This window comes from Salvelinus alpinus, chromosome 27 (genome assembly GCF_045679555.1).
Source record: "Salvelinus alpinus chromosome 27, SLU_Salpinus.1, whole genome shotgun sequence".
NCBI lineage: Eukaryota > Metazoa > Chordata > Actinopteri > Salmoniformes > Salmonidae > Salvelinus > Salvelinus alpinus.
Window position 1 is genome coordinate 22,204,922 of NC_092112.1, and position 20,494 is coordinate 22,225,415.

General features: G+C 44.1%; 2 protein-coding genes across 5 annotated transcripts; both read left to right on the forward strand.

Moving 5' to 3' along the window:
- The first annotated feature begins 83 nt into the window (after window positions 1-83).
- On the forward strand, window positions 84-8,417 carry LOC139556168 (mitotic checkpoint serine/threonine-protein kinase BUB1-like). Of its 4 annotated transcripts, none has more exons than XM_071369755.1 (24): window positions 84-241; window positions 448-507; window positions 886-1,224; window positions 1,297-1,340; window positions 1,449-1,537; window positions 1,651-1,697; window positions 1,791-1,975; window positions 2,208-2,344; window positions 2,444-2,973; window positions 3,168-3,214; window positions 3,328-3,447; window positions 3,670-3,786; window positions 4,029-4,110; window positions 4,219-4,294; window positions 4,440-4,608; window positions 4,868-4,937; window positions 5,102-5,318; window positions 5,408-6,080; window positions 6,183-6,283; window positions 6,486-6,647; window positions 6,961-7,118; window positions 7,342-7,519; window positions 7,611-7,717; window positions 7,888-8,417. In XM_071369755.1, exons 1-24 carry the CDS (start codon window positions 219-221, stop codon window positions 8,081-8,083), a joined length of 3,927 nt encoding a protein of 1,308 aa, XP_071225856.1. In that variant the 5' UTR covers window positions 84-218; the 3' UTR covers window positions 8,084-8,417. The 4 variants fall into 4 exon arrangements, with proteins under 4 accessions (XP_071225856.1, XP_071225857.1, XP_071225858.1 ...); XM_071369756.1 differs by having other exon boundaries at window positions 4,035-4,110; XM_071369757.1 differs by lacking the exon at window positions 3,328-3,447.
- A 1,528-nt stretch (window positions 8,418-9,945) lies between these two features.
- LOC139556170 (mitotic checkpoint serine/threonine-protein kinase BUB1-like) lies at window positions 9,946-15,201 on the forward strand. Its single transcript, XM_071369759.1, has 11 exons — window positions 9,946-10,275; window positions 11,468-11,636; window positions 11,849-11,918; window positions 12,083-12,299; window positions 12,389-12,860; window positions 12,962-13,062; window positions 13,265-13,426; window positions 13,740-13,897; window positions 14,121-14,298; window positions 14,390-14,496; window positions 14,668-15,201. Exons 1-11 carry the CDS (start codon window positions 10,258-10,260, stop codon window positions 14,861-14,863), a joined length of 1,848 nt encoding a protein of 615 aa, XP_071225860.1. The 5' UTR covers window positions 9,946-10,257; the 3' UTR covers window positions 14,864-15,201.
- Window positions 15,202-20,494: the final 5,293 nt, after the last annotated feature.

Here is a 20,494-nt window from a genome sequence, read left to right on the forward strand (position 1 = left end):
CGCGTTTTTCTCGCTCCAAGGGCGCTGATTTGCTCCATTCGGATTTGTCGCCGTGCTTACTGATGACGTACCAGCTAAGCGCGCAATTTGAAATGTACCAGCTAAGCTAACTAGCTAGCTGTGAATCTAGCGGAGCGATATTTTGTTAATTCATTAATTTAACTTGCTTGTAAATTGCTCGTATTTGTATTGTTATAAAATTGGTTGTTCAGTACACCATGGATGTTGGTTCACATTTACAGTAAGTTCCGAATTTAGTTAACGAGCTAGCTAACTTTACGCGTTAACTGTTGATTTTCCCCAACCAACTAACGCTAATTATTGCAAATAAGATAACTACCTAACTAACTAATGATTTCTCCCAAAAATGTGTGAATAATATTACATTTGATAGTTATAGATGTTTATTTGATACCAGGGTTTTAAACAAATGTTTTGGTTCTACAGGAGTTTTGAGCAAAGTTTAATCAACTATACTGGAGACGACCCACTCGATCCATGGGACAGGTAACTTGTCGATGCATTGCATAATGTGTGTAACCTTTATTTAATTAGACAAGTCAGTTAAGAACAACTTTTTACTTACAATGACGGCCTGCCGGAGAACAGTGTTCAGGGGCAGAACAACAGATTTTTAACTTTTCAGCTCGGGGATTCGATCCAGCAACCTTTACTGTCCCGACGCTCTAACCACTAGGCTACCTGTCGCCCTTCAGAGGGGGCCACCAACGAAAAGTAGACAATGAAGAGCAACATAACTCTGTAAAAAAAATACGAAATCGAAGTACTGATCAAGCAAGTGATTGTGATTAGTCATCTATGTTTTTTTGGCCAGCTTGAATGTGTTGGTGTGTAACTCTTTACCATACATTTACATTATTTCAGGTTTATAAAATATCTAGAGAAGAGATTACCTGCTGAAGACTCCAAAGCGATGTCTCTTGTGCTAGATCGTCTAGTACAAAGATTTCTCCAAGAAGAGCGTTATACCAATGACATTCGATACGTAAACTACTGCATTAAATGTGCAAGTTATTACAATGAGCCCATCAAACTATACAGCCACATATACAGTAAGGGCATTGGCACCAGAGATGCAGTCCTCTATGTGGCGTGGGCTCAACAGTTTGAGCAGCAGGGCCTGCTTCAACAGGCTGATGCCGTGTACCAGAGAGCCATGGAAAACCAAGCTAAGCCAACTGACACTGTCCTTCAGCAATACAGGTAACTTGAAGTATTGTGTTTACCTTTCCATGTTGAAGTTTCTATTGTTGATACATTTTAATGTATTCACAGAATGTTCCAAACCAGGACTTCTGGAAGTGGGGCAGGGGCTTCAGGTGAGACTGTTTTGTGTGCATTTCTTCCTTCTGGACCCGATCTTTGGCTGTGGAAATTATCAAAGGAAACTAATGTATCCACTATCTAACCTGTGTTTATGAAAACAGAAGCTGTACGGAATCCTCTTCAGAATTCCAACTTGGTAAATCGGCTGCAAACCCACAGAGTGCCCAGCCCACAGAGTGCCCAGCCCACAGTGAGTTACTAACAGTTTTTGTAGCTTCAAACTTGGTATACATTGGTTAATGGACGTTTCTCATGTGTTGTTCATAAAAAGTGACCAATATGAGATTTTTTTTTTTGCCACAGGACCCTGAACGTCTGTACCAACTCTCTACAGACAGAACTGTTCGCATGTAAGTCACTAGACAGAATACCAATACTTCTTCTTGTCCCTTATTTTCGGAACGTTACATTATATTCCCTCTAATGAAATTACTCTACCACAGAATCTCCCGGTCTGAAAATGTGGTGGTAAATAAACCCAATCAAGGCCCGGTTGTGAGCCTGCAGACAGTGTCGATGTACCGTACGGAAGACCTCGTCTGCGATGGGTCTGAACTATGCTTTGAGGAGGTCAGAGCCAGACGATACTTTGTGAGACGCAAGCAAGAGAAGAAACGGAGAGAGTTTGGTAGGTTCATATGACTTCTTAACCCAGCGCTGTTCCATCACACTCCTCTAAAGAGAAGAAATGCATGGCTGGATTTTAGTGTAGTCAAGGACATCGATATGAACAGGCCACATGATATCCTTTACAGACACCCTTCATCTAAATCAAATGCATTAACAACTGGTTGCATAACGCACTACCACAGGGCTAATTGTGGGTTTTGACCAACGTTTTCTTTGTGTTCTGTAACCAGAGGAACGTCAGAGGTTGGTTAGAGAGCAGGAGGAGGAGGTAATGAGGATGAACCGGCTGTTGGAGGAGCTGGAGAGTAATCTCTGTGTGAGGTCTACAGGCCAGGGAAGCACCGCCAGTGCTCTACCAGTGCAGCAGGTGAGAGAAAACACATTGCCTTTTTATCTTTAGTCGTTTCTGTTATAGTTTCCCTAGTACACTTTTTTTTTTTACATTGGTAGGTCACTTCTGTTTCAGGCACTCTGCACACCTGCAACAGATCTGAATCCTGAGTTCCTCCAACATTCCTTAAGGCAACCTATACTCTCGAGCAACCTCGGCATCAAACTCACTCCAGGCTTTAGACTGAACAGTGGACAGGACCCCAGACAAGGCATGGTTAGGGAATCTGAGACACACCTTCAGTGCGACCATCTCAGGGCTCCCATTACAGACACACTGCGCTCACAGAGATCCGTTTCCCCATCTGGACAGTTGGAGGAGGTAAACACCTCCCTTAGACGCTCCCTCCACATGCCAGAAGCAACAATGGGTCACTTGGGTGAATGTACAAAAGCTCCAAAACCATTTGCAGTCGCTTCCCAGGCATATTCTCTACAAGCTTCTCTAGTTCAGCCCCAACCAGAACAAAACCCTAAGCCATTTGGGTCGGCCCCACAGAAGCCAGCAGCCTACAGATCTGACGTGCAGCTTGGTGGAGTTCCAAATCAGGGTGGTCACTCTCACCTCAGCAGCATTTTCCAGCAGCACAATGGCAGTGATCATCAGTAAGTGATAATGAGTCATGTCTCCAGATTGGTTCTGGTTTTTCAGATGTGTAATTGTTCCCAACCAGACTTAATTACATCTCTTATGCCACTGCTTAGTCAGAGTGAAACGCCTCAGAGATTAAGCTAATTAATCTGTTTTTAATTAATTTCCCGCTCATCTCCAAGCTAATCTCTAATTTGTTTTTTTCCAGTGAGGTGTCTGTCAGTGAAGCTCCTGAGTCGGAGGTGAAATTAGATGGTGAGTAAAGGATCGTAACCTGGGCCCGTTATCCCCTTCATTGGAATCCGTATGGGAATTAAAAGATTATTTAATCACACCGTCCCTCACTCACCTCCTATTCTCTCTGGCAGTGTCACAGGGAGGGACTGGAAACGTGTCCCATATCACTCCTAACACTTCTCTGGGACTGGTGCAAGCCACTCCGTCCAGGGTGCTCCCATCCCCCACAGTCAACACACGGGAGGCACTTGGTGATAAATGCATACTTTTATTGATGACTCAGTCATAAACCATGTTGTGTTTACATATTGGTGATTTAGATGTCTAAAATGCAGAAAAACCACTGTGGTGCTATCTACTACACCCAGTCCCTTTTTTTGGTGGATATATTCTATTACCATACCTGTGTATGGGAAAGACGGTACAACCAATGGAGTCCTTAGTATCTCATTCCTCTTTACCCTCACCTCCAGATGCTATCATGGACATGTTCCAGGCTCCAACCCTCCTGCAGGAGGACCAGTTCCGCAGCATGCCAATGCATCCACATCAGGCGGAGAAGAGCTTTGATGCTGGCTACCAGAGAATGGGTAATTCAATTCCCATCTGATTGGAACTTCTCAAAACCTTTGTTTCAGACTGTAGGTCAAATCAAAAGTGCATGTAAAAAATTGCATCACATTTTACAGTAAAAAAATTAAATAAATAAAATACGAGGTTAAAGCCAACAGACAATAAAAGCGACACATAATGGCGGGTCGCCCTTTTTGATTTTACATACAGTGATTAAATGATCTTTCTATAAATGTTTTTGTTGTATTATGTAATGGAGGCGCAGCTTCATTCAGCAAGCCCCGCAGTGCAGTCCCTTTCGCCATCTTTCAAGATGAGAATGACATAAAGGAGAAATGCAGGTGAAGCATTGCATTTATTCCCCTGCATCCCTTTCTCTTTGCCGTCTCTTTAATTCTCAAATGACATTTATTAACAATACATTATTGTTCTTCTCCTGTTCCATTTAGTGCTGCTATGGTGGACAATGCAAAGCCACCAAGGGCCCTAGCCGAAATCCCTGTATCTAAACCAGAGAAACAAAATGTAAGTGCACAATTACATGGTGACATACCCATGTTGATTCAACAAGTACTCAATGTTGTTGATGGTTGGGTTATTTTAAGTTGAGTACACAATGCAAACCTTTATCGTTTCGTGTGTGTGCTTGTTTTTTATTTATTTTTATCAGGAATCTCCGTCGGAATTGATACCAGATGAGAGCACTATGTGGGAAGCACGCTACAACTCCCTGGCCGCCTGCCCCAACAGCACCAGAGACTTTTCACTGTCGGCTCACCTGGTCTCCACGCCCTTCCAAAACAAAGCTCCTTACTCCTGGGACTTTGAGCAGGATCAAGGTAGTCCTCTGTCTGAGCTTATACAGGATGCATCCCAACTGGTACCATAGGGCTCTGGTCAAAAGTAGTGCACTATATAGGGAATAGTGTGCCATAGAGCTCTGGTCAAAAGTAGTGCACTATATAGGGAATAGGGTGCCATTTGGCTGTTCAAAAATCAAATGCCCTCACCTGGCAAAACGTGTCTGTAGTTCAGAACAACAATGCTGTCTATAGCAAGTACTTTACCTTTTTTTTTGTTTCTTTCTCATCCCTCTAGAACATGATCAACCCAGAGGCTTTGGGGGTCTGGAAGAAGTCCCTTTCCTACGACAGCCCACAAAACTCAGGTACTTACCAGTAACCCCCTATTGTAGACTACCGGTAACTGCAGTGTACTGTATGTGTTTATGTTGAATGTTTGTTGGTCTATGTTTTTGATGTGTAGTCAAGAGTGTGTGGGTCAAACCAATGTAGTTGCCTCCATGGCGGTGATAATGACCTCCTTCCTCAGCCCTATCATAGAGCAGAGCCCACCTGATGGGCTACCTGAGACTGGCACGGAGTGCTCTATGAGAGCTCAGGGCTTTGCTGAGCAGGGCACCATCGTGGGAGAAGGGCTAGCCCTGGCCCAGCGAAGCCTGGCTACCTGCTCCATGACTGAAGTGCAGCATCATGCCCCGGCCGCACTGTCCTTCAGAGACCAGACTGCCCCCCTGACCAATGCTGAGGTGGTAGTGACTTAACTCTAGAATGCCTACTTCAAGTGTTTTAGTACTAGTCTATAATCTCAGGACTTAACCTATGCCCTCCTTCCAAGGCCTCAAAGCCAGACTGGGATGTCTATGTGAGCCCAGAGCAGTCCTCAAAGCCAGCTTTTCCTCTCCCACAGCGTGCACCTGTGGCAGAAGCATTCCTTTCAAAGAGCCAGATCTATGCCCTCAAATCCAACTTTGATGTTCCAACTTGTCCAGAGAAAGCAACAACGCCTGCCTTCGATATCCCCATGAGTCCGGAGTGTGCACCCAAGTCAGACTGGTTAGTGGTCAAAAGCCCAGAGGTTGTGGTTGAACCTGACTTGGATGCCTTCATGAGTGCCCATCAGGGTCAGAGAACAGTCGGCATCCCTCTGGGGACCATGGACATCCCCATGAGTCCAGATCCACCTAAATTTGGCTCGGATGTGACCATGAGTCCATTCCAGTCGTCATCAAAGTTCAGAATGGATAGTCCTATGAGCCCAGCTCCAGAGGTGAGGTATGGCATGGATATTCTTATGAGCCCAGACCAAGGTTCAAAGGTGAACATGGATGTGCCCATGAGTCCAGCAGCACAAGGGGCAGCGGCTGTAGAGCTGGTATCCGACCCCTGGGATGAGGAGCTGATTTCCTCCCTGCTCTCCAAGCTGTCCACGCCACTCACCTCACAGCCTAACTTCATCACCTGGCAGTGCAAAGTCCCCAGCATTGCACCCAAGATGACCATCAAGATTGGTAAGAAAGTCGTCTATCTTTGTGTGTTTACAAGCAGTGACATAAAAAATCACCCCCCCAAAAAAATGACATCTGAAAATGGCTTTGATGGTCATCACACAGGTGAAGGCTCCTTACGGGTTGACTGTGTACTCGGACAGGGTGCCTTTGCCACAGTCTACCAGGCAACTGACCTCAACACCTCAGAGAAGATGATTTTAAAGGTAAGATGGATCTTGACTTTATATTAATTTATAACGGTTGACTCCCCTGACCCATCAATAAAATTAGTAGTAATTATTTTGCCTCTGCCATTACTAAAGGCAGAGAACATGGCAAGTTTATATGGAGCTGGCCCTCACAATTAATGCGCTACTATTGGATGATTGATTCTCAATGCTTGAATGTGTCTTTCTTGATCTATAGGTGCAGAAACCAGCCAATCCGTGGGAGTTTTACATCAACTCTCAGCTGAATGCCCGGCTGCAGCCCAGCGTGCGCCACCTCTTTAATAACATCCACTCTGCCCACCTCTTCCAGAATGGTAGCGTGCTATTGGGCGAGCTCTACAACTGTGGCACCCTATTGGTGGGTAGTAACCCCTCTTCATCACCCACCAGACTTTATCGAGCAATTAAAGATCAAGGATACGTCCCAATTATATCCCTTTCTTCCCAAAGTGTGTAATGTTTCACTTCCATTCACTGATTTGAAAGGACTGGTATAAAAAATATAGTGGAAACTCCCTCTCCCTCTGTACCAATCCAATGCTTTTAGATTTGTGGGAAGTAGTGAGCAAGTTTACACTATAGGAGAAAGGAAATATTATTGTGATTCAACCAAGGAGAGGCCACAGCAGAGCACTGAAAGGAGTTAAACATGTTTTATTATTCCCCTCTAGAATGCTGTAAACCTGTACAAGAACCTTAGTGGCAAGGTGATTCCCCAGCCTCTGGTGATCTACTTCACTGTCTGCATCCTGCACATGGTGGAACAGCTGCACCATATCCACATTGTTCACGCTGACATCAAACCAGACAACTTCCTGCTGGGAGAGAGGTAGTGACGTCCCTGAGTGTGTAAAGCAGACCGATAGGAATCCTGTATCAAATGCTAAACTTATGTTCAATATGTTCAACTGTGTCATTTCAGTGAGGAACATCTTTTTTTATTTTTGAGTATTTTCCTTCCAATTATTTAATAGTGGGTGGATGCAGTACTCTACCAGGGATTTCCAATGTCTCCTCTTAACTGTTTTAATTGTTTGCCTGTTGTTCTTTAGGTTCCTGGAGAACAAGTCTTTTGACCAAGATAATCTGGATCATGGCCTCTCCCTAATTGACCTGGGTCAGAGCATTGACATGACTCTGTTCCCAGAGGGCACGGCTTTCAACACCAAGTGTATGACCTCTGGCTTCCAGTGTACAGAGATGCAGAGTGGGAGACCATGGAACTACCAGGTAAAGATTGCTTGTTTGTGTGCGTGCTCCTGTAATGATGGTGGATGTCTGATAATACCTGTTGAGGATATTAAGTTTCTTTGTGTTTTAGACGGACTACTTTGGAATAGCTGGAACGGTGTACTGCATGATTTTTGGAACATACATGCAAGTGACACAGGAGGGTGGCGTGTGGAAGACAAATGCAGTATTTAGAAGGTAACCCTTTTAGTAGGAGAGGTTGTTTTTTACACAACCCACAACTTATTTTTTGCTCTCAAACTCGTTGAATATATTTGTTTTGATTTTGAAAACATCTCTCCACTCCACCGTAAATAGTTAAAATTCACACTATATTACCTTTCCCCATGTCTGTCTCTCTCCTCCAGAAATCCCCACAGTGATCTGTGGACAGAGTTCTTCCACACTCTGCTGAATGTACCGGACTGCAGCTCCCTGCCCTGCCTGCAGAGCCTGCGCAGTAGACTGAGCACTGTGCTCCAACAGAACTACAGCAACAAGCTGCCGTCGCTGAAGACCCGCCTGGTTATCCAGCTGTTAGAGAGCAGGAAGGCACGGAGATAGAACTCCCTGAGAACATTTCTACTCCTGGGTCCTGTTCAGTAGGTATACAATTAAAGAAAGCGGTCTGAAACTGAGTGGAACTTGGGAGATACTATCTGTACTTTATGAACAACCCTAATGAACACGACCCTGGATGGATACTACTGCGATGTTGAATTTCTAGTCCATTTGTAAATACAAAAGATTGACCTTAGATCGGGTCCGGTCACTGTGATAACCTTTTATGTTTTTTAGTGATAACCATTTGTCCATTTAAATAACAGAAATTGTGAGGTTGGAGATGTTATGGTGTATTTTCATTTGTAAAGAATAAAAATAAAAACAGTTCTGTTTTGTAAGTGTAGTTTATCATGGCCTTTGAATTTCTTTTGGCTCCAACTTCATGCAGAAATATGTCACTAGGTGTCACCCTTGTTCAAGAAGTTGAGCAACATGCTCTAGTTTGTGAATTTAGTGTGCAATTTTAAGGACAGTATATGATATTAACACAGTATATAGTTGTGTATTCCCTTGATACTACAATGCAACATAAATGAAGGCAAGGCAATTATTTATGTTTCAGTACCTATTGCCAGATGTTTGATGATAGTAGCTAGGTTAATGCACCAGCAGAATACAGCAATCAAAAACTACTTTTCATCCAGAACAACGGATCAAAACAAATTAAGGAAGTGATGTACGAAATGAGCACAAAATACTTGACTGGATCCAAATGTCATTTTTTTCCCTTTGGAGCAATTCAGTTTCGAGTCATACCAAAGACTTAAAATGGAACCCGATGCCTCTGCTTGGCGCTCGGCATTAAGGACATGGATTGGGTGATGAACCCCTGTGATAGGCTAGTGTCCTGCCCAGGAGGTGTCCTATGATCTGTTCTGGTTTGGACAAGGCTTTCTTACAATTCAGTTTGGATCCAGGCTACATATGTAATTACCACAATCTGTGCCTCTACAGTACAGTTCCCTCAGAAGTGCATGTAAAAAATCGCATCACATTTTACAGTAAAAAAAAATAAAAAAATAAGAGGTTAAAGCCAACAGACAATAAAAGCGACACATAATGGCGGGTCGCCCTTTTTGATTTTACATACAGTGATTAAATGATCTTTCTATAAATGTTTTTGTTGTATTATGTAATGGAGGCGCCGCTTCATTCAGCAAGCCCCGCAGTGCAGTCCCTTTCGCCATCTTTCAAGATGAGAATGACATAAAGGAGAAATGCAGGTGAAGCATTGCATTTATTCCCCTGCATCCCTTTCTCTTTGCCGTCTCTTTAATTCTCAAAGGACATTTATTAACAATGCATTATTGTTCTTCTCCTGTTCCATTTAGTGCTGCTATGGTGGACAATGCAAAGCCACCAAGGGCCCTAGCCGAAATCCCTGTATCTAAACCAGAGAAACAAAATGTAAGTGCACAATTACATGGTGACATACCCATGTTGATTCAACAAGTACTCAATGTTGTTGATGGTTGGGTTATTGCCACTAGGTGGGTGCTATTTCGACATAGCACAAATGTGTATCCAATGTAAACGGCCTCCTACTCAATTCTTGCTCGTACAATATGCATATTATTCTTACTATTGGATAGAAAACACTCTCTAGTTTCTAAAACCGTTGGAATTATGTCTGTAAGTGAAACAGAACTCGACTTAGAGCACTTTTCCTATGTCTGTGTGAGAATGGGAAATTTTATCATCTGCTTTGAGACCTGTCTTTAACTTTGCCTGTCTTCTATTGGTTGAGATGCACTGCATACGCCTTCCCCTGGCTGTTAGCGAATAGGGAGAGTTGAAATGACGTCTCTACGTAGTTCCCAAAGTTTTTAAATTGATTGGAACGAGGTGTCCGACCTTTTGGGACTTCGCGCTGACGCAAAGAGGGTCTTGGCATGTCTTTTTAGAACGTCTGGTTTTAGCTCCTAGAAGTATCCGGCTCTGTTTTTATTCGCTATAGGCGTTTAAAGACATCATAATCTTGTTATTTTGAACCGAATTATACCAGTTTAGGTCAGTATATTGCGATTTTCAGGTATTTATTTCCATGGCGCTGTAGAAACGTGGGTGTCTCTCTCTCGAATGCCATTCTGTACTGCTAATTACAACGTCGAGGGAAACATTCTCCAACCCAGCAACGATTCTTTTGGCCAACGGACACCTTTCACAAGATTCTGATGGGAGTTCAGCTAATAGTAGGTACTTTTTATGCTGATAAAACGTTGTTCTGTTGAAAAAGAAAAATGTATTAGACGCCATTATTTTCCATGTAGCGTTGCGCTATCGCACCCTGTATTGTACCCAGTATTGCGCAGTAAGGTTAATTTTAAAAATGTAATTCAGCGATTGCATTAAGAACTAATTTCTCTTTCAATTGCTGTCCAACCTGTATTTTTTTAGTCAAGTTTATGAATAGTTTTTGATAAGATTAGGTGCCTTTCCAAAATGGCGCCGGACAGATTGCTTGATTTTTTGCCCACTAAACACGTTGTGTAACCACGAATTGTGCGGCTAAATATGCACATTTTCGAACAAACTATATGCATTGTGTAATATGATGTTACAGGACTGTCATCTGAAGAATTCTGAGAAGGTTAGTGAAAAAATTAATAGCGTTTGGTGGTTTATAACGTTATTGCTATTTTTGGCTTGAATCAATGCTACTGTGTGACTGACTTGTAGTAAGCTAAGATAACGCTATATTGTGTTTTCACTGTAAAACACTTAGAAAATCTGACATATTGGCTATATTCACATGATCTGTGTCTTTCATCTGCTGTACGCTGTGTATTTTTAAGAAATGTTTTATGATGAGTAATTAGCTAATACACGATGGTCTCTGTAGTTATTCTAGTCATTTTAGTGATAGTTGTAATGGGGGCTGCAATTGTAAACTATGATTTATACCTGAAATATGCACATTTTTCTAACAAAACCTATGCTATACAATAATTATGTTATCAGACTGTCATCTGATGAGAATTGTTTCTTGGTTAGTGGCTATTTATATCTTTATTTGGTCGAATTTGTGATAGCTACTGATGCAGTAAAAAAATATGGTGGGGTAAAAAAAGTGGTGTCTTTTGCTAACGTGGTTAGCTAATAGATTTACATATTGTGTCTTCCCTGTAAAACATTTAAAAAATCAGAGATGATGGCTTGAATCACAAGATCTGTATCTTTCATTTGGTGTCTTGGACTTGTGATTTCATGAACAATTTATTTTATGATATCCCTGTAACTTTAGGCTAGGCTATGCTAGTCAGCTTTTGTGATGGGGGGGATCCCGGATCCGGGTTTGTGACTCGTGAAAGGTTTTAAGTTGAGTACACAATGCAAACCTTTATCGTTTCGTGTGTGTGCTTGTTTTTTATTTATTTTTATCAGGAATCTCCGTCGGAATTGATACCAGATGAGAGCACTATGTGGGAAGCACGCTACAACTCCCTGGCCGCCTGCCCCAACAGCACCAGAGACTTTTCACTGTCGGCTCACCTGGTCTCCACGCCCTTCCAAAACAAAGCTCCTTACTCCTGGGACTTTGAGCAGGATCAAGGTAGTCCTCTGTCTGAGCTTATACAGGATGCATCCCAACTGGTACCATAGGGCTCTGGTCAAAAGTAGTGCACTATATAGGGAATAGTGTGCCATTTGGCTGTTCAAAAATCAAATGCCCTCACCTGGCAAAACGTGTCTGTAGTTCAGAACAACAATGCTGTCTATAGCAAGTACTTTACCTTTTTTTTTGTTTCTTTCTCATCCCTATAGAACATGATCAACCCAGAGGCTTTGGGGGTCTGGAAGAAGTCCCTTTCCTACGACAGCCCACAAAACTCAGGTACTTACCAGTAACCCCCTATTGTAGACTACCGGTAACTGCAGTGTACTGTATGTGTTTATGTTGAATGTTTGTTGGTCTATGTTTTTGATGTGTAGTCAAGAGTGTGTGGGTCAAACCAATGTAGTTGCCTCCATGGCGGTGATAATGACCTCCTTCCTCAGCCCTATCATAGAGCAGAGCCCACCTGATGGGCTACCTGAGACTGGCACGGAGTGCTCTATGAGAGCTCAGGGCTTTGCTGAGCAGGGCACCATCGTGGGAGAAGGGCTAGCCCTGGCCCAGCGAAGCCTGGCTACCTGCTCCATGACTGAAGTGCAGCATCATGCCCCGGCCGCACTGTCCTTCAGAGACCAGACTGCCCCCCTGACCCATGCTGAGGTGGTAGTGACTTAACTCTAGAATGCCTACTTCAAGTGTTTTAGTACTAGTCTATAATCTCAGGACTTAACCTATGCCCTCCTTCCAAGGCCTCAAAGCCAGACTGGGATGTCTATGTGAGCCCAGAGCAGTCCTTAAAGCCAGCTTTTCCTCTCCCACAGCGTGCACCTGTGGCAGAAGCATTCCTTTCAAAGAGCCAGATCTATGCCCTCAAATCCAACTTTGATGTTCCAACTTGTCCAGAGAAAGCAACAACAATGAGTCCATTCCAGTCGTCATCAAAGTTCAGAATGGATAGTCCTATGAGCCCAGCTCCAGAGGTGAGGTATGGCATGGATATTCTTATAAGCCCAGACCAAGGTTCAAAGGTGAACATGGATGTGCCCATGAGTCCAGCAGCACAAGGGGCAGCGGCTGTAGAGCTGGTCTCCGACCCCTGGGATGAGGAGCTGATTTCCTCCCTGCTCTCCAAGCTGTCCACGCCACTCACCTCACAGCCTAACTTCATCACCTGGCAGTGCAAAGTCCCCAGCATTGCACCCAAGATGACCATCAAGATTGGTAAGAAAGTCGTCTATCTTTGTGTGTTTACAAGCAGTGACATAAAAAATCACCCCCCCAAAAAATGACATCTGAAAATGGCTTTGATGGTCATCACACAGGTGAAGGCTCCTTACGGGTTGACTGTGTACTCGGACAGGGTGCCTTTGCCACAGTCTACCAGGCAACTGACCTCAACACCTCAGAGAAGATGATTTTAAAGGTAAGATGGATCTTGACTTTATATTAATTTATAACGGTTGACTCCCCTGACCCATCAATATAATTAGTAGTAATTATTTTGCCTCTGCCATTACTAAAGCCAGAGAACATGGCAAGTTTATATGGAGCTGGCCCTCACAATTAATGCGCTACTATTGGATGATTGATTCTCAATGCTTGAATGTGTCTTTCTTGATCTATAGGTGCAGAAACCAGCCAATCCGTGGGAGTTTTACATCAACTCTCAGCTGAATGCCCGGCTGCAGCCCAGCGTGCGCCACCTCTTTAATAACATCCACTCTGCCCACCTCTTCCAGAATGGTAGCGTGCTATTGGGCGAGCTCTACACCTGTGGCACCCTATTGGTGGGTAGTAACCCCTCTTCATCACCCACCAGACTTTATCGAGCAATTAAAGATCAAGGATACGTCCCAATTATATCCCTTTCTTCCCAAAGTGTGTAATGTTTCACTTCCATTCACTGATTTGAAAGGACTGGTATAAAAAATATAGTGGAAACTCCCTCTCCCTCTGTACCAATCCAATGCTTTTAGATTTGTGGGAAGTAGTGAGCAAGTTTACACTATAGGAGAAAGGAAATATTATTGTGATTCACCCAAGGAGAGGCCACAGCAGAGCACTGAAAGGAGTTAAACATGTTTTATTATTCCCCTCTAGAATGCTGTAAACCTGTACAAGAACCTTAGTGGCAAGGTGATTCCCCAGCCTCTGGTGATCTACTTCACTGTCTGCATCCTGCACATGGTGGAACAGCTGCACCATATCCACATTGTTCACGCTGACATCAAACCAGACAACTTCCTGCTGGGAGAGAGGTAGTGACGTCCCTGAGTGTGTAAAGCAGACCGATAGGAATCCTGTATCAAATGCTAAACTTATGTTCAATATGTTCAACTGTGTCATTTCAGTGAGGAACATCTTTTTTTATTTTTGAGTATTTTCCTTCCAATTATTTAATAGTGGGTGGATGCAGTACTCTACCAGGGATTTCCAATGTCTCCTCTTAACTGTTTTAATTGTTTGCCTGTTGTTCTTTAGGTTCCTGGAGAACAAGTCTTTTGACCAAGATAATCTGGATCATGGCCTCTCCCTAATTGACCTGGGTCAGAGCATTGACATGACTCTGTTCCCAGAGGGCACGGCTTTCAACACCAAGTGTATGACCTCTGGCTTCCAGTGTACAGAGATGCAGAGTGGGAGACCATGGAACTACCAGGTAAAGATTGCTTGTTTGTGTGCGTGCTCCTGTAATGATGGTGGATGTCTGATAATACCTGTTGAGGATATTAAGTTTCTTTGTGTTTTAGACGGACTACTTTGGAATAGCTGGAACGGTGTACTGCATGATTTTTGGAACATACATGCAAGTGACACAGGAGGGTGGCGTGTGGAAGACAAATGCAGTATTTAGAAGGTAACCCTTTTTAGTAGGAGAGGTTGTTTTTTACACAACCCACAACTTATTTTTTGCTCTCAAACTCGTTGAATATATTTGTTTTGATTTTGAAAACATCTCTCCACTCCACCGTAAATAGTTAAAATTCACACTATATTACCATTCCCCATGTCTGTCTCTCTCCTCCAGAAATCCCCACAGTGATCTGTGGACAGAGTTCTTCCACACTCTGCTGAATGTACCTGACTGCAGCTCCCTGCCCTGCCTGCAGAGCCTGCGCAGTAGACTGAGCACTGTGCTCCAACAGAACTACAGCAACAAGCTGCCGTCGCTGAAGACCCGCCTGGTTATCCAGCTGTTAGAGAGCAGGAAGGCACGGAGATAGAACTCCCTGAGAACCTTTCTAATCCTGGGTCCTGTTCAGTAGGTATACAATTAAAGAAAGCGGTCTGAAACTGAGTGGAACTTGGGAGATACTATCTGTACTTTATGAACAACCCTAATGAACACGACCCTGGATGGATACTACTGCGATGTCGAATTTCTAGTCCATTTGTAAATACAAAAGATTGACCTTAGATCGGGTCCGGTCACTGTGATAACCTTTTATGTTTTTTAGTGATAACCATTTGTCCATTTAAATAACAGAAATTGTGAGGTTGGAGATGTTATGGTGTATTTTCATTTGTAAAGAATAAAAATAAAAACATTTCTGTTTTGCAAGTGTAGTTTATCATGGCCTTTGAATTTCTTTTGGCTCCAACTTCATGCAGAAATATGTCACTAGGTGTCACCCTTGTTCAAGAAGTTGAGCAACATGCTCTAGTTTGTGAATTTAGTGTGCAATTTTAAGGACAGTATATGATATTAACACAGTATATAGTTGTGTATTCTCTTGATACTACAATGCAAGATAAATGAAGGCAAGGCAATTATTTATGTTTCAGTACCTATTGCCAGATGTTTGATGATAGTAGCTAGGTTAATGCACCAGCAGAATACAGCAATCAAAAACTACTTTTCATCCAGAACAACGGATCAAAACAAATTAAGGAAGTGATGTACGAAATGAGCACAAAATACTTGAATACAAATGTAATTTTTTCCCTTTGGAGCAATTCAGTTTCGAGTCATACCGAAGACTTAAAATGGAACCCGATGCCTCTGCTTGGCGCTCGGCATTAAGGACATGGATTGGGTGATGAACCCCTGTGATAGGCTAGTGTCCTGCCCAGGAGGTGTCCTATGATCTGTTCTGTTTTGGACAAGGCTTTCTTACAATTCAGTTTGGATCCAGGCTACATATGTAATTACCACAATCTGTGCCTCTACAGTACAGTTCCCTCAGAGGTGCCTCTAGTTTTGCCACTGTCTATTCCATTGCTAGGGACCCTGTTTGACTCCCACATTAACAGCCCTGCCCTCTGATGTCCTCAGCATTATTAATGAGCTTCTTTGTTGTTTGGTCACAGTTTTTCTGTCCAGTATTTAGAAACAGACCAGGCTTTTAGGGTGGACGCTAGAGTAGAGTAAACCTCTCAAAGGGTGTTAATGATAGAAGCGTGCCTCAATCTGTTTTTCCTTTACCATCCCCTCTGGCGAGAGTGATATCAGAGACCATCAATACTAGCCTGGCTGACGCGACCCATGTGACTACAGTAGGACATCGAGAGCTGGTGTCAGCCAGACTACAACAAAACAGGTGGTCCTCAATCAACCCCTGAGTAACTGCACTTTGAAAGTAATCCTCAATATAAATATGTGGCTGTTATGCTGTGGCTCACAGTGGGGTGTTTTTCATAGTTGAATAGATATATGCTAGGACAAGGAAAAGGGTCAGGTGTGACTGATCATTTAAATATCCACCAAAAGCTTCTGAGAGGAAAATGTATCACTATATTCAGGCCACTGATCTGACACCTTGTAATGAGAACCTAGACACCCTAACGAATAGGGAGGATTTACACATAGAACAAACCTCATAACATTGAATACGAATCAAGGCAATTACTTTTTTATTTGGTGTATTCCAGTGTGTGAGATATTAAATGTCACAAACTGAAAATTGAGTTTGTAGTTGTGTGGTGGCCTTAACATGCACTGTTTACGATAACACAACTTACTAACTATCTGCTAGCTGCTTTAAAAAAAATATATACACTGCTCAAAAAAATAAAGGGAACACTAAAATAACACATCCTAGATCTGAATGAATGAAATATTCTTATTAAATACTTTTTTCTTTACATAGTTGAATGTGCTGACAACAAAATCACACAAAAATGATCAATGTAAATCAAATTTATCAACCCATGGAGGTCTGGATTTGGAGTCACACTCAAAATTAAAGTGGAAAACCACACTACAGGCTGATCCAACTTTGATGTAATGTCCTTAAAACAAGTCAAAATGAGGCTCAGTCGTGTGTGTGGCCTCCACGTGCCTGTATGACCTCCCTACAACGCCTGGGCATGCTCCTGATGAGGTGGCGGATGGTCTCCTGAGGGATCTCCTCCCAGACCTGGACTAAAGCATCCGCCAACTCCTGGACAGTCTGTGGTGCAACGTGGCGTTGGTGGATGGAGCGAGACATGATGTCCCAGATGTGCTCAATTGGATTCAGGTCTGGGGAACGGGCGGGCCAGTCCATAGCATCAATGCCTTCCTCTTGCAGGCCCCCCAAAGAAATGCCACCCCACACCATGACTGACCCACCGCCAAACCGGTAATGCTGGAGGATGTTGCAGGCAGCAGAACGTTCTCCACGGCGTCTCCAGACTCTGTCACGTCTGTCACATGTGCTCATGTGCTCAGTGTGAACCTGCTTTCATCTGTGAAGAGCACAGGGCGCCAGTGGCGAATTTGCCAATCTTGGTGTTCTCTTGCAAATGCCAAACGTCCTGCACGGTGTTGGGCTGTAAGCACAACCCCCACCTGTGGACGTCGGGCCCTCATACCACCCTCATGGAGTCTGTTTCTGACCGTTTGAGCAGACACATGCACATTTGTGGCCTGCTGGAGGTCATTTTGCAGGGCTCTGGCAGTGCTCCACCTGCTCCTCCTTGCACAAAGGCGGAGGTAGCGGTCCTGCTGCTGGGTTGTTGCCCTCCTACGGCCTCCTCCATGTCTCCTGATGTACTGGCCTGTCTCCTGGTAGCGCCTCCATGCTCTGGACACTACGCTGACAGACACAGCAAACCTTCTTGCCACAGCTCGCATTGATGTGCCATCCTGGATGAGCTGCACTACCTGAGCCACTTGTGTGGGTTGTAGACTCCGTCTCATGCTACCACTAGAGTGAAAGCACCGCCAGCATTCAAAAGTGACCAAAACATCAGCCAGGAAGCATAGGAACTGAGAAGTGGTCTGTGGTCACCACCTGCAGAACATTACATTTACATTTAAGTCATTTAGCAGACGCTCTTATCCAGAGCGACTTACCACTCCTTTATTGGGGGTGTCTTGCTAATTGCCTATAATTTCCACCTTTTGTCTATTACATTTGCACAACAGCATGTGAAATGTATTGTCAATCAGTGTTGCTTCCTAAGTGGACAGTTTGATTTCACAGAAGTGTGATTGACTTGGAGTTACATTGTGTTGTTTAAGTGTTCCCTTTATTTTTTTGAGCAGTGTATATTGAGTGAGATATCCATGGGGTATATCATCACATTAAGGGCACTTCATTACTTTCCCATATAAATCCCCAAAAATGTGAACTCTGAGGTGAATGATTCAGACTGAACAGTTTGATTATTTCACAAATCAATCTGATGCTTGCAGGTGATTATTATTTGCCATAAGAAGCTTCCATGAGAACAGCCAGCAAACCTGTTCATACTACAAGCGTCAATGTCAGTCGTCTGTCTTTTTGACTAGAGCCCATTATCCCCTTATATTCAGTTTAGTTGAACGTCCATTGCTGTGACTGCAGCAGTGACAGCCCATCCATAGGGTGCCATGCACAGTGGTGAGAGAAACCACTGGTCTTCAGCAGTCCCAGTTGGGCTCTCAGCAGCCATCTAAACACCCATTTAACCCTCAGAGCTCCACCTTGTGGAGTGCAGCAGGCATCATCCTGTCTGACAGTGTCAGCCTCGTTGTCTGCCAGAGAGGAAGCTAACTGTGACACGGCTGGGGAGGTCAAATAAAAATGTATTTGTCACCTACTTTGTAAACAACAGGTGTGGACTAACAGTAAAATGCTTACATACAGACCCTCCCCAACAATGGAGAGATTACATTGAGTAACAATAACTTGGCTATATACACGGGGTACGAGATAGTTAACAGTAGCAGCAAAAAAGTGTCAAGTGTCAAGTCAAAGTGTTAACAGTGTCAAGTGCAAAAAAGGGGTCAATACATACAGCCCGGGTTGCTTTATGGTTAACTATTTAACTAGCTATTTAGCTGTCTTATGGCTTGGAGGTAAAAGATGTTCAGGGTCCTGTTGGTTTCAGACTTCGGTACCGCTTGCCGTGCGGTAGCAGAGAACAGTCTATGACTTGGGTGGCTGGAGTCTTTGACCATTTTTAGGGTCTTCCTCTGACACCGCCTGGTATAGAGGTCCTAGATGGCAGGGTGTTCCACCCCAGTGATGTACTGGGCCATCCGCACCACCCCCTGTAGCGCCTTGCGGTCGGAGGCAAAGCAGTTGCCATAAAAAGTGGTGATGCAGCCTTGGGCCCTGGTTAAAATGTAGCGCACTATAAAACGAATAGGGTGCAATTTTGGGATGCATCCTGACTATTTATAGTAACACCCCAATTATAGTGTTCAGGCATAATTTAGCACGTGCTCCTCTCTTCATTCCTGTATTGCTCCATGTGTCTGACATGTAGTATAATGTAGGGCTATGCGTCAGTGCGTGGGAGTATAGCTCTGTATCTCTGCTCTCACCGTCTCCAAGGTAGTCTTGCTTTCTTCTGACATCTAGAGGAATCCACAAGCATAGATAGACTGAAAAATAGCACAGGGGAATGAATCTACAAGTGTCATTCCCATAGGCTAACTGGGAAAAGGGCTCTGCGATGGAAATGTAAGCAGCAGTAATACTTCAAGAGGCACCACCTCAGACCAAAATAGCTCAACATGTCAGTTTGTTACTGTAAAGTGTATTATAGCATCAACATCCCTGCCATTTCACCTCCATTCTGCTGTGTTTCGCTTGTGTCTGTTCTAAGACACGTTTTGACATTGTGTATTTTAAACAGTGCACTATGATATTTACTTTTTTTCTGTAGCCTAAACTATGCATGTTGTATTTAAAACAAACCAAAATGAATTAGCCCAAACCAATAGGCATACCAAATGTATTCATTAGGAACAGACACATACTGTACTCATAGAACAAACAGAGTCAAATCATGTGAAATGCAAAACAATGTATTTGGTAGAAAGAATACATCTTTAAGCAAAATATGCAGAAATAAAATGAGAGGGAGGCCTAATCAAAGGAGGCAGAGGGAGCCCGCTGGACCTTTGGGCCTCAGTGTTGGATGATACTGCAGAATCAGCTGGTCCGGATACCACCTTGGCTGTGGCTGAGCTAGGTTTCACCTCGTGCTGTTGTGGAGCCAGCAGGGTCTTGAGCTCCCCGAAGCCTCCTTCCAAACCATTCATCAGCACCAGCTGTTTAATGAGGGCAGGATGGGGATGTGAGACAGTGGCTGTGTGGGTCGAGGTCTCTAGAGCCAGGCTGTGTGAGCTTTGCGCGTGGGGCGAGGCGGTCTTCACTCCCTGGGTGTGGGCCGAGGGGGCCGAGGCGGTGGTCACTCCCTGGGTGTGGGCCGAGGGGGCCGAGGCGGTGGTCACTCCCTGGGTGTGGGCCGAGGGGGCCGAGGCGGTGGTCACTCCCTGGGTGTGGGCCGAGGGGGCCGAGGCGGTGGTCACTCCCTGGGTGTGGGCCGAGGGGGCCGAGGCGGTGGTCACTCCCTGGGTGTGGGCCGAGGGGTCCGAGGCAGTCGTCACTCCCTGGGTGTGGGCCGAGGGGGCCGAGGCGGTGGTCACTCCCTGG

Bases quoted from the DNA above. Each gene is read 5' to 3' on its own strand.
- LOC139556168 (XM_071369755.1), top strand. From the start codon at position 219: ATGGATGTTGGTTCACATTTACA. The intron at 242-447 runs GTAAGTTCCGAA...TTGGTTCTACAG, and splicing joins GATGTTGGTTCACATTTACA to GAGTTTTGAGCAAAGTTTAA. The intron at 4,111-4,218 runs GTGAAGCATTGC...TGTTCCATTTAG, and splicing joins GACATAAAGGAGAAATGCAG to TGCTGCTATGGTGGACAATG.
- LOC139556170 (XM_071369759.1), top strand. The intron at 12,861-12,961 runs GTAAGAAAGTCG...GTCATCACACAG, and splicing joins CAAGATGACCATCAAGATTG to GTGAAGGCTCCTTACGGGTT. The intron at 13,898-14,120 runs GTAGTGACGTCC...GTTGTTCTTTAG, and splicing joins AACTTCCTGCTGGGAGAGAG to GTTCCTGGAGAACAAGTCTT.